Source organism: Aegilops tauschii, chromosome 7, assembly GCF_002575655.3.
Source record: "Aegilops tauschii subsp. strangulata cultivar AL8/78 chromosome 7, Aet v6.0, whole genome shotgun sequence".
Lineage (NCBI taxonomy): Eukaryota > Viridiplantae > Streptophyta > Magnoliopsida > Poales > Poaceae > Aegilops > Aegilops tauschii.
Window position 1 is genome coordinate 546,961,799 of NC_053041.3, and position 13,060 is coordinate 546,974,858.

Genomic DNA, 13,060 nt, shown 5'->3' on the forward strand with positions numbered 1-13,060 from the left:
CGCGCGAACTGCGTGGCTCCTCGTCGCGCGATTGCCGTCGATGCGTGCGGCGGAGGCATTGACTGTCAGGCGGGGAGATGGTGGAGGGATGCGGCGGCGCTGAGTGGCGCTGCAGCGGGCCGGACGTGCCGCGGGGGATGGGGCCGGCCCCGCTGATCTGCAATGCGGCGGCCGGACGTGCCGCAATGGGGCAGCGGCGCTGAGCTGCGCTGCGGCAGTGGGGCAGCGGCTATGGCTGGCGAGCGGCGGCGAGAGAGCGCAGGGAGAGAGCATAGTGGTTGGACGGGAAGGGATAAGGCCGATGATAGAGAAAGTGAGGCGTTTGCTACGGGTGGATCAGACCCCGAACGTTTTTTTTCGTGACATGGCGTTCCAGCCTGCTTTAAGATTCGTAAAGAAAATCTAACGACGCTAAATGCGTTCGGACTGAAAACGTCAAAAATCAGACGTTCGATAGTTATTGATTCCGAAAATTTAAGAATCATTGTACAAATCTATAACATTGCTTGCAAGAAACGGCATATGCAGTTAGATTAGTTAGCCAGAGAAGAACATGGCGTATATATCAATACATAAAACATTCAGTATGTAAATAATTCACGACACGGCAGTTTAAACTAGTGCACTTGAACTATATAGGGACAAAAACATCATTACAATTGTAAAATCGAAACTATGGTTTGAATACTACTCGTATGTATGACCCCGTAAAACGTAATTTTATATACCGAGACACTTAAGAAAGTAGTTGACGACTACGTCCTTGACCAGTGAGGCGCCCGTCAGATGATGATGCTTGCACAAGTCATCCTTGCAGCGGCAGACCATGAAGTCATGGCTTCTCACGATCGGCTTCTCGACGACGGAGATCTCGCACCGCACGACGAAGGAATCGTCCCAGAGGTACTCCGGCGACTTCTCGAGCTCCTTCTTCGAGATCTTCAGGCCCCAGTACTCAACGCCATTGTGCTTCCGAGGGAACGTCACCACGTGGCGTTCACCAACAAACCGGACCTTCGCCGGCGCCCCCGGTGCTGCAGGCTCGCCGCCGTGCCGAGGGACCAGGCTGAACTGGAACTCGGCGCGGACGTCCTTGCCCTTGCTGCCGCCGGCCAACTTGAGGAAGAACGAGATGGTGGCGTTGCTCCCGGCGTGGAGCATCTGCGCTCCGGGAGGGGCTGATATTCTCCCGGTGTTGCAGTCCTTCTTACGGTACTTGTTCGGGTAGTAGCAGATCTGAAAATCGTGGCCCGCCGCCCTGAACTTGCTGGACTCGATGCGCTCGCCGTCGACGAGCAGCTTGGTCACGGAGTAGCCCTCCACCTTGAGCTCGTGAGAGCCGGCGCTCGTCGTGGTGGTGATCGTCGAGCGCGTGGGCGGCGGCGGAAGCTTCATGCCGACCATGGTTGGTCTCTGATCGGATCGGAGGCTAGCGTGGTCGACGAGATATGTTGGTTTGCTCGTTTGTTTTCTCGGCGGTGGGTTTGGATTTTGGAACGTCCAAGGCGTACGTGCTGCACCGTTATATATACTGCTATAGTACTGCCTAGGTCGACACGTCGTCTGCCACTCTGTCTCCGATTGTTACTTGGAACGAGATTCCAATATTTGTATCCGGGACTGCTTGTATCTCCGATCTCGTCCAGAATAAGATATCCTTTGTCGGGGGCGTGTTTGGTTGCAGTTCGCTACAGTACCCGCATTGCATGTCCATCTCCATCTTCAGTCAGTCTGGTTCTTCATATGCAGCCTCATATGCAGCAGATGCAACCTGTTTGGTTGCCTGCATCACATGAAGGGGCACTTACCCCCTGCTGTTAGGTTACCGTTTTTGTGCTTAGGGTGTGAGCAGATGCAAACTTCATCTGTTTGGTTACAAACAACGTTTGTGTTCTGATCATCCCACTCAAATGTGGTGGCCTTACCGCCACATGATCAGCACAACAGTAAGCACAACTGACAGCAGATCAAAGAGGCAAGCACTGACAGCAAACAGAACAAGCAACCAAATGAGATCAAACAAAGCAAGAAACGGAAATGAAAGCAAGCCACATAGATTAAAAGAAGGGGGATCATCCTTCCCTGCTCCACGCCAGCGGCTCCTGGCAAAAATATTAACAAGTTCACAGCACAAGTACCATAAGTTCTAGCCACAGACCATAACAAGTTCAACACTAACACCTAAGTTAACTACATTGCATGCTCAATGTCACTACCGCAGCTGTGCTTGCTGCAATGAACCACCTTCAAGCCGAGTCTTGAGATGCGCAGAACGAGGAGGTCACCGGGGACGCGGCGGCAGAAGTAGTTCCAGCCCCGGCCAAGCACCATGTGCCCCTCGAAGTTCTGGACGTGCACCCAGAACTCGCACCACTTGTTCGCCGACAACATGACCACGCGCGGGAGCCGCTTGATGACCAGCCACTCGTTCATCACCTCCACGAACTTGCGAGGGATGACGAGCATGGCGAGGTCTTCGGCGTCCTTGATCTGCTGGTAGAAGCGTAGCGGCTCCCGGGCCCCCTCCTCGTGGCCGGTCTTCAGAGATCATCCCCTTGAACGAGGCAGGCTCATGAAGGCGATCCTGCCAGGAAGGTCCATCCTCTTGAGCCACCTGTTCGTGGGGATGAGATCCTCAGCGCCCTCAGCTCCGGCCACCACCCGAGTTCCTCCACCCGGCACGTCCCAGTCACTCTTCAATATCTTGTCAGGTAAGATGACAAGTATTAGAGGTGCTTGCAAAATGAACAACTACTGATCAGTGGCATTAGCTCAAATGCCACTGATCAGTTGCACTAGCACTACAACAAATGGCACTGATCAGAGATATTTTCCCAAGAGCAAATGCCAATGATCAGTGCACAAACTCTTTGCCAAATGCCACTTGCTCTTAGGCAAATGCCACTGATCAGTGCCATTTGCTCTTGGGCAAGTCCCTTGATCAATGGCAGTTGCTCAAGAGCAAGTGCCACTGATCAGGGGACTTGCCTAAGAGCAAGTGGCACTGGTCAGTGATAGTTGCCCATGAGCAAATGCCACTGATCAGTGGCATCTGGTCTTCTGCAACTGCCACTCATCAGTGCACTATCCTAAGCATGGAAACATCTAAAAATAGCACCCATGTGCAGCCATGCACATTTGGCAGCATCCTAAAATGGTCCTACTCAGAGGGGGAGGATGAAAAAAAATTAAGGTGTGGCGAAGTCTTAAGGAAACAATTCTTTTGACTTTTGATGCAAATCGAAAGAGTCAATACACATTACAAACAAAAAACGAAATACAATGAAAATGTAGGCATGTTTCAATAGGAAAACAACCTAAAACATACCGATAATGAAGATTTCAATGGCGTCTAGAAGACCCAGGCAATGGCAATGCCCTACCCTCATTCTGAAAATATTCCTTAATTTTACCAAGATCAATACTTTTGAAGATCTCTCGCTCAATATAACAAACCATCAAGTCATTCAGCCAACCATCGGTCATCTTGCTGCGCAACTTAGTCTTGATGATTTTCATTGATGAGAAGGCCCTTTCAACTGTTTCCGTCGCTACCGGTAGTAGCAATGCCAACTCAATGAAGTGCTGAGATTGGCAATCATGGTCACATAGTCAAAAAAAATCCTCAACACCCTTGCAGCATCTCGAAATGACAACAACTACCAACTGCAGTTGGTGGGCAAAGTAGTGGATATAGAAAGCATATGGGTTCTCATCTCGAATTAACTTCTGAATTCCATTGAATTCTCCTCTCATATTAGATGCCCCATCATATCCTTGCCCTCTAAGTCTTGCAACAACTAGACCATGTTTAGCAAAAACCTCCAACAATGCCTTCTTCAAAGAAAGCAAATGTTGTGTCTGGGACATGCTTAATAGCTAGAAATCTTTCAACGGTCTCTCCTTTTTTGCTCAAATACCTGTAGAAGTAGACAGTCATATAATTAGTCAACCCAAATTTATCATCCATTCGGTCATGCTTAAAAAGATAACAATAGAAGCAATAAGCCTTATGCTTTATTACACTATATTCGAACCAATCAAAGTCCTTATACCATTGTGGGAAGAAGCATCTTCCATCTCCATTTGGGGGGGGGGAGTGCAACTAGTTGGTTGAGTTGCACCCATTCGTATATAAGCAAATCTAACAACATCTCTAATGTTGGGGGCAAAACTATCAAGTGGAATGGGAAGTCCTGGATCACCATTTAAGTAATCTTCACTAAAAATAGTTATACCTTCAACCCCGTGAACTTCAACATTTTCTTCCACTTGTTCGGTTGGCATCAAATTTTCATGCTCTACTTCCATGGAAGTCACTTGATCTTCATGAGTGACATGTGCCGAAATATTGGCACTTTCGCGGATGCTTGGATTCAATTTTGAGCTGCTTCCACTACCAAGCACTTCAAAATACTTTTTCAAATCTGCAATCACAACATTAATATATGAGTACAATCTGCTTGAATGTAAGGCTTCAATCTGCTGTTCAAAATTGCTACAAAATTTCAGAAAAAGGAGAAATTACATCTTCCCCTTTTCTTTGGATTTGCTAGTCCATTCCCCTTTCTATCCATCTTCTAGTAATCTGGACAGAACTGCACCGATTGGGCATCTTATTAGCTTGTACGTATAACAATCTAAAAACAAAAATCGATTGGGCACCGATTGGACAAAAGAAAACTCGCCAATACCTAACAAAGTGGCTGCAATTAGTCCTCTGGTTGGAACCTGATGAATTACCAGGAAAACCCCCAACTGTCGTCGCCCGCTGGAGCCGCCGCTTGCTGCCGCCGCTTGCTGCCTTCGCTGGAGCCGCGCTGGAGCTGCCGCTCGAGCTTGCTGCCGCAGCCCTCTAAGCCTCCAGCATGCCGCCGCCGTCGTCGGTCGCCCGCCTGGTCCTCGCGACCCGGCCAGCCGCCGCCGCCGCGCTAGCTTAGGGTTGCGTCGCAGTCTGGGTCGAGCGTGCGTCTGCGTCGTTTTTTCCTCGTGTACGTGGGCGCTCGATGGAATCGATCCTGCCTGGTCGATTAGGCCAGCGCTAGCTACTGGCCCAACAGCCTGGATGCGTTGGCCCATCAGGCCAGCGCTGGCTGCGGTCGAACGAGTCCAGAGCGTACAGATCGATAGATGCATACGTATAAATTCTTTTTTTTCCCAAAATCAAGGTATGGCGGCTGCCATACCTTGCCCACCGGAGCCCTCCGCCAGTGATCCTACTACATGCACGTATAAAAATCTAGAGCATGCAACACAAACCCTAGCTTGAACATGTATGTAGCAACATGAACACCAACATGACACTAGTAGAAAAACGACTTTTACTCCCGGTTCGTAAGGACCTTTAGTCCTGGTTCTAGAACCGGCACTAAAAGGTGGAGACTAAAGGTAACACCTTGTTGGGGAATGTAGTAATTTCAAAAAAATTCCTACGCACACGCAGGATCATCGTGATGCATAGCAATGAGAGGGGAGAGTGTTGTCCACGTACCCTCGTAGACCGAAAGCGGAAGCGTTATGACAACGCGGTTGATGTAGTCGGACGTCTTCACGATCCGACCGATCCAAGTACCGAACACACGGCACCTCCGAGTTCTGCACACGTTCAGCTCGGTGACGTCCCACGAACTCACGATCCAGCAGAGCTTCGCGGGAGAGTTCCGTCAGCACGACGGCGTGATGACGGTGATGATGATGCTACCGACGCAGGGCTTCGCCTAAGCACCGCTACGATATTACCGAGGTGGATTATGGTGGAGGGGCACCGCACACGGCTAAAAGATCAACTGATCAACTTGTGTGTCCTAGGGTGCCCCCCCTCCCCACGTATATAAAGGAGGGAGGGGAGGCCGTCCGGCCTCTCTAGGCGTGCCAAGGGGGGGAGGAATCCTCCTAGTAGGAGTAGGATTCCTCCTTTCCTAGTCCTACTAGGAGGGGGAAGGAAGGAGAGGGGGAGGAGAAGGAAAGAGGGGGCGCAGCCCCTTCCCTAGTCCAATTCGGACTAGGCCCATGGGGGGCGCGCGGCCAGCCCTCGTGGCTTCTCCTCTTTTTCCCCTAAAGCCCACTAAGGCCCATATGTACTCATGTATTCCCGTAACTCCCCCGGTACTCCGAAAAATACCCGGATCACTCGGAACCTTTCCGATGTCCGAATATAGCATTCCAATATATCGATCTTTATGGCTCGATCATTTCGAGACTCCTCGTCATGTCCCTGATCTCATCCGGGACTCCGAACAACCTTCGGTACATCAAAACACATAAACTCATAATACCGATCGCCACCGAACGTTAAGCGTGCGGACCCTACGGGTTCGAGAACTATGTAGACATGACCGAGACACGTCTCCGGTCAATAACCAATAGAGGAACCTGGATGCTCATATTGGCTCCCACATATTCTACGAAGATCTTTATCGGTCAAACCGCATAACAACATACGTTGTTCCCTTTGTCATCAGTATGTTACTTGCTCGAAATTCGATCGTCGGTATCTCAATACCTAGTTCAATCTTGTTACCAGTAAGTCTCTTTACTCGTTCCGTAATACAACATTCCGCAACTAACTCATTAGTTGCATTGCTTGCAAGGGTTATAGTGATGTGCATTACCGAGAGGGCCCAGAGATACCTCTCCGACGATCGGAGTGAGAAAACCTAATCTCGATCTATGCCAACTCAACAAGTAACATCGGAGACACCTGTAGAGCACCTTTATAATCACCCAGTTACGTTGTGACTTTTGGTAGCACACAAAGTGTTTCTCCAGTGTTAGGGAGTTGCATAATCTCATAGTCATACGAACATGTAGTAGTCATGAAGAAAGCAACAGCAATATACTAAATGATCAAATGCTAAGCTAACGGAATGGGTCAAGTCAATCACATCATTCTCTAATGATGTGATCCTGTTAATCAAATGACAACTCATGTCTATGGCTAGGAAACTTAACCATCTTTGATTCAACGAGCTAGTCAAGTAGAGGCATACTAGTGACACTCTGTTTGTCTATGTATTCACACATGTACTAAATTTCCGGTTAATACAATTCTAGCAGGAATAATAAACACTTATCATGATATAAGGAAATATAAATAACAACTTATTATTGCCTCTAGGGCATATTTCCTTCAGTCTCCCACTTGCACTAAAGTCAATAATCTAGTTCACATCGCCATGTCACTACTAGGAAAAGGCTAATTAGTGGCGCACCTGTTTTGGCCATTAATGGCGCACTATAGGTGCGCCACTATTACCACGCCACTTGTAACAAATACTAATGGCGCACCTCTGGTGCGCCATTAGTATTGTAGGTAATAGTGGCGCACCTTGTAGTGCGCCATTACTATTGCTACAGGTGCGCCACTGGTAATTTTTTTTAAATTTTTTTGATTTTTTTCTGAATTTTGAAGGCGGAAAAATAGTAGTGGCGCACCGTCTAACCCCCACCGTGCGCCATTGCTATTTTTGAATTTCGAATTTGGATCTGGATCGCGATTTTTTTGCCCTTTTTTTGCTCGTTTTTTTGCACGACATTTTTTCAAATTTTGTTCTCATTTTTGGATCTTGTACGTTCTTTTGCCAGAGAGGAGTTCGCCGGAGAGGAGGGCCGAGGTCACCGGAGAGGAGGAGGAGGAGGTCATCGGAGAGGAGCTCGCCTACATCGCCGGAGAGGAGGAGGAGGTCGCCGAAGAGGAGTTCACCAGAGAGGAGGGAGGAGAAACTGTGAGGGAAGGGGAGGAGAGGAGGGAGGAGGAGCTCACCGGAGAGGAGGGAGGAGGAGATCACCGGAGAGGAGGGAGGAGGAGATCACCGGAGAGGAGGGAGGAGGAGCTCACCGGAGAGGAGGGAGGAGAAACCATGAGGGGAGGGGAGGAGAGGAGGGAGGAGGAGGTCGCCGGAGAGGAGGAGGAGAGTATGGTGGAGGAGAGGAGGGGAGATGGAGTGGAGGAGAGGAGGAGATGGAGTGGAGGAGAGGTGGAGTGGAGGAGAACAATGAAGAGGTAAGGAGGAGAGGACCCCGCCCAGCCATATATACGGCATAGTAATGGCGCACCGTGGGCAGGTGCGCCATTACTATTTTTTTTATTTTTTTTGAATTTTGAAGGCGGGAAGATAGTAATGGCGCACCGTGGGCAGGTGCGCCATTACTAACTTTTTTTATTTTTTTGATATAGTTTGAATTTTGAAGGCGGGAAGATAGTAATGGCGCACCATGGGCAGGTGCGCCATTACCGAGTTTGATTTTTTTTGAATTTTTTTGCCTCTCCAGATCTTGAAAGCCCCGTAATTTTTTTTCTGTTAGGTTTTTGGGGATTTTGAAATTGTTCAACCCCAGTTGAAATCGGATATAACTTTTTGAGTAGATGATTTTTCATATAAAAAACTTTTTCATCAGAGTTCGTATGCAAAAGTTATGCCCATTTTACAAATTCTCGAGAGATTTTGCAAAAAAGTCGAAAATTCATGTTTGAAAATTTTGCTAACAACTAGACCACATATCACATGGGAATCTTATTTTCTTTTTTTTGACATTTCTATCATTTTCTTTTATTTTTTTTGAAACTGAAAGGCGGTCCACGGGGGCAGGGGGGTGCATTTGATGTGTAAAAACTAGTAATGGCGCACCAGGGGACAGTGCGCCATTACTAGTTAAAACTAGTAATGGCGCACTATCCCTGGTGCGCCATTACTAGTTTTAAGAAAAAAGTAAAAAAATTGTTAGTAGTGGCGCACAGAGTGTGTGGTGCGCCATTACTAGTTTTGGAAAAATAAAAAAAATAAAAATTTGTTAGTAGTGGCGCACCGTGGGTGTGGTGCGCCATTAGTGACATGGACACTAATGGCATACCTACACATGGTGCGCCACTGCTATATAGTAGTGGCGCACCACATATGTGGTGTGCCATTAATGTCCATATTAGCTATAGCCCTTTTCGTAGTAGTGTGTGACCAACAGTCAAAGGGTTTACTAGAGTCAGTAATCTAGTTCACATCGCCATGTGATTAACACCCAAAGAGTACTAAGGTGTGATCATGTTTTGCTTGTGAGAGAAGTTTAGTCAACGGGTCTGCCAAATTCAGATCCGTATGTATTTTGTAAATTTCTATGTCAACAATGCTCTGCACGGAGCTACTTTAGCTAATTGCTCCCACTTTCAATATGTATCTAGATTGAGACTTAGAGTCATCTGGATCAGTGTCAAAACTTGTATCGACGTAACCCTTTACGACGAACCTTTTGTCACCTCCATAATCGAGAAACATATCCTTATTCCACTAAGGATAATTTTGACTGCTGTTCAGTGATCTACTCCTAGATCACTATTGTACTCCCTTGCCAAACTCAGTGTAGGGTATACAATAGATCAGGTACACATCATGGCATACTTTATAGAACCTATGACTGAGGCATAGGGAATGACTTTCATTCTCTTTCTATCTTCTGCCATGGTCGGACTTTGAGTCTTACTCAATTTCACACCTTGTAACACAGGCAAGAACTCTTTCTTTGACTGTTCCATTTTGAACTACTTCAAAATCTTGTCAAGGTATATACTCATTAAAAAAACTTATCAAGCGTCTTGATCTATCTCTATAGATCTTGATGCTCAATATGTAAGCAGCTTCACCGAGGTCTTTCCTTGAAAAACTCCTTTCAAATACTCCTTTATGCTTTCCAGAAAATTCTACAGTATTTCCGATCAACAATATGTCATTCACATACAAAAATGTTGTAGTGCTCCCACTCACTTTCTTGTAAATACATGCATCACCGCAAGTCTGTATAAAACTATATGCTTTGATCAACTCATCAAAGCGTATATTCCAACTCCGAGATGCTTGCACCAGTCCATAGATGGATCGCTGGAGCTTGCACATTTTGTTAACACCTTTAGGATCGACAAAACCTTCTGGTTGCATCATATACAACTCTTCTTTAAGAAATCCATTAAGGAATGTAGTTTTGACATCCATTTGCCAGATTTCATAAAATGTGGCAATTTGCTAACATGATTCGGACAAACTTTAAGCATCGCTACGAGTGAGAAAATCTCATTGTAGTCAACACCTTGAACTTTGTCAAAACCTTTTTTGACAAGTCTAGCTTTGTATATAGTTACACTACTATCAGTGTCCGTCTTCCTCTTGAAGATCCATTTATTTTCTATGGCTTGCCGATCATCGGGCAAGTCAACCAAAGTCCACACTTTGTTCTCATACATGGATCCCATCTCAGATTCCATGGCCTCAAGCCATTTCGCGGAATCTGGGCTCATCATCGCTTTCTCATAGTTCGTAGGTTCGTCATGGTCAAGTAACATGACCTCCAGAACAGGATTACCGTACTACTCTGTGGATCTCACTCTGGTTGACCTACGAGGTTCGGTAGTGACTTGATCTGAAGTTACATGATCATCATCATTAGCTTTCTCAGTAATTGGTGTATGAGTCACAGGAACAGAATTCTGTGATGAACTACTTTCCAATAAGGGAGCAGGTACAGTTACCTCATCAAGTTCTACTTTCCTCCCACTCTCTTCTTTCGAGAGAAACTCCTTCTCTAGAAAGGATCCATTCTTAGCAACGAATGTCTTGCCTTCGGATCTATGATAGAAGGTGTACCCAACTGTCTCCTTTGGGTATCCTATGAAGACACATTTCTCCGATTTGGGTTTGAGCTTATCAGGATGAAACTTTTTCACATAAGCATCGCAATGCCAAACTTTAAGAAACGACAACTTTGGTTTCTTGCCAAACCACAGTTCATATGGTGTCGTCTCAACGGATTAGATCGTTCCCTATTTAACGTGAATGCAGCTGTCTCTAATGCATAATCCCAGAACGATAGTGGTAAATCGGTAAGAGACATCATAGATTGTACCATATCTAATAAAGTACGGTTACGATGTTCGGACACACCATTACGCTGTGGTGTTCCAGGTGGCGTGAGCCAAACTCGTAACTCAAATATTCTCCTCCACGATTAGATCATAGAAACTTTATTTTCTTGTTACGATGATTTTCCACTTCACTCTGAAATTATATGAACTTTTCAAATGTTTCAGACTTTTGTTTCATCAAGTAGATATACCCATATCTGCTCAAATCATCTGTGAAGGTAAAAAAATAACGATACCTGCCGCGAGCCTCAACACTCATCGGATCGCATACATCAGTATGTATTATTTCCAATAAGTCAATTGCTCGCTCCATTGTTCCGGAGAATGGAGTCTTAGTCATCTTGCCCATAAGGCATGGTTCGCAAGCATCAAGTGATTCCAAAATTCCATCAGCATGGAGTATCTTCATGCGCTTTACACCAATATGACCTAAACGGCAGTGCCACAAATAAGTTGCACTATCATTATTAACTTTGCATATTTTGGCTTCAATATTATGAATATGTGTATCACTAGGATCGAGATCCAACAAACCATTTTCATTGGGTGTATGACCATAGAAGGTTTTATTCATGTAAAGAGAACAACAATTATTCTCTAACTTAAATGAATAACCGTATTGCAATAAACATGATCAAATCATATTCATGCTCAACGCAAACACAAAATAACACTTATTTAGGTTCAACACTAATCCCGAAAGTATAGGGAGTGTGCGATGATGATCATATCAATCTTGGAACTACTTCCAACACAGATTGTCACCTCGCCCTTAACTAGTTTCTCTTCATTCTGCAACTCCCGTTTCGAGTTACTGCTCTTAGCAACTGAACCAGTATCAAATGCCGAGGGGTTGCTATAAACACTAGTAAAGTACACACCAATAACATGTATATCCAATATACCTTTGTTCACTTTGCCATCCTTCTTATCCGCCAAGTATCTAGGGCAGTTCCACTTCCAGTGACCATTTCCTTTGCAGTAGAAGCACTCAGTTTCAGGCTTGGGTCTAGCTTTGAGCTTCTTCACGGGAGCAGCAACTTGCTTGCCGTTCTTTTTGAAGTTCCCCTTCTTCCCTTTGCCCTTTTCTTGAAACTAGTGGTCTTGTAAACCATCAACACTTGATGCTTTTCTTGATTTCTACCTTCATCGATTTCAGCATCACGAAGAGCTTGGGAATCGTTTCCGTTATCCCTTGCATATTATAGTTCATCACGAAGTTCTAGTAACTTGGTGAGAGTGACTAGAGAACTCTGTCAATCACTATCTTATCTGGAAGATTAACTCCCACTTGATTCAAGTGATTGTAGCACTCAGACATTCTGAGCACATGCTCACTAGCTGAGCTATTCTCCTCCATCTTGTAGGCAAAGTACTTGTCAAAGGTCTCATACCTTTCGACATGGGCATGAGTCTGAAATACTAATTTCAACTCTTGGAACATCTCATATGCTCCGTGGCGTTTCAAAAACGTCTTTGAAGCCCCGATTCTAAGCCGTAGAGCATGGTGCACTAAACTATCAAGTAGTCATCATATCGAGCTTGCCAAACGTTCATAACGTCTGCATTTGCTCCTGCAATCGGTCTGTCACCTAGCGGTGCATCAAGGACATAATTCTTCTGTGCAGCAATGAGGATAATCCTCGGATCACGGATCCAATCCGCATCATTGCTACTAACATCTTTCAACTTAGTTTTCTCTAGGAACATATTAAAAATAAAACAGGGAAGCTAAACGCGAGCTATTGATCTACAACATAGATATGCTAATACTACCAGGACTAAGTTCATGATAAATTAAAGTTCAATTAATCATATTACTTAAGAACTCCCACTTAGATAGACATCCCTCTAATCATCTAAGTGATCACGTGATCCATATCAACTAAACCATGTCCGATCATCACGTGAGATGGAGTAGTTTTCAATGGTGAACATCACTATGTTGATCATATCTTCTATATGATTCACGCTCGACCTTTCGGTCTCCAGTGTTCCGAGGCCATATCTGCATATGCTAGGCTCGTCAAGTTTAACCCGAGTATTCTGCGTGTGCAAAACTGGCTTGCACCCGTTGTATGTGAACGTAGAGCTTATCACACCCGATCATCACGTGGTGTCTCGGCACGACGAACTTTCGCAACGGTGCATACTCAG

At 45.7% G+C, this 13,060-nt stretch overlaps 1 protein-coding gene and 1 long non-coding RNA gene across 3 annotated transcripts; both read right to left on the minus strand.

Annotated features, from left to right (window-relative positions):
• Window positions 1-617: 617 nt before the first annotated feature.
• Window positions 618-1,404, minus strand: LOC109732255 (BTB/POZ and MATH domain-containing protein 2-like). The gene is made up of 2 exons (XM_020291456.2): window positions 729-1,404; window positions 618-631 (listed from the first exon to the last, which is right to left on the minus strand). The coding sequence occupies exons 1-2, from the start codon at window positions 1,402-1,404 to the stop codon at window positions 618-620; spliced, it is 690 nt and encodes a 229-aa protein (XP_020147045.2).
• Window positions 1,405-3,205: 1,801 nt separating this feature from the next.
• LOC141026412 (uncharacterized) lies at window positions 3,206-5,073 on the minus strand. 2 transcript variants are annotated; one of them, XR_012188493.1, is made up of 4 exons: window positions 4,695-5,073; window positions 4,529-4,598; window positions 4,239-4,427; window positions 3,206-3,920 (listed from the first exon to the last, which is right to left on the minus strand). It is a non-coding gene; the product is annotated as an uncharacterized lncRNA (long non-coding RNA). The 2 variants fall into 2 exon arrangements; XR_012188492.1 differs by having other exon boundaries at window positions 4,239-4,598.
• Between the last annotated feature and the right edge of the window lie 7,987 nt (window positions 5,074-13,060).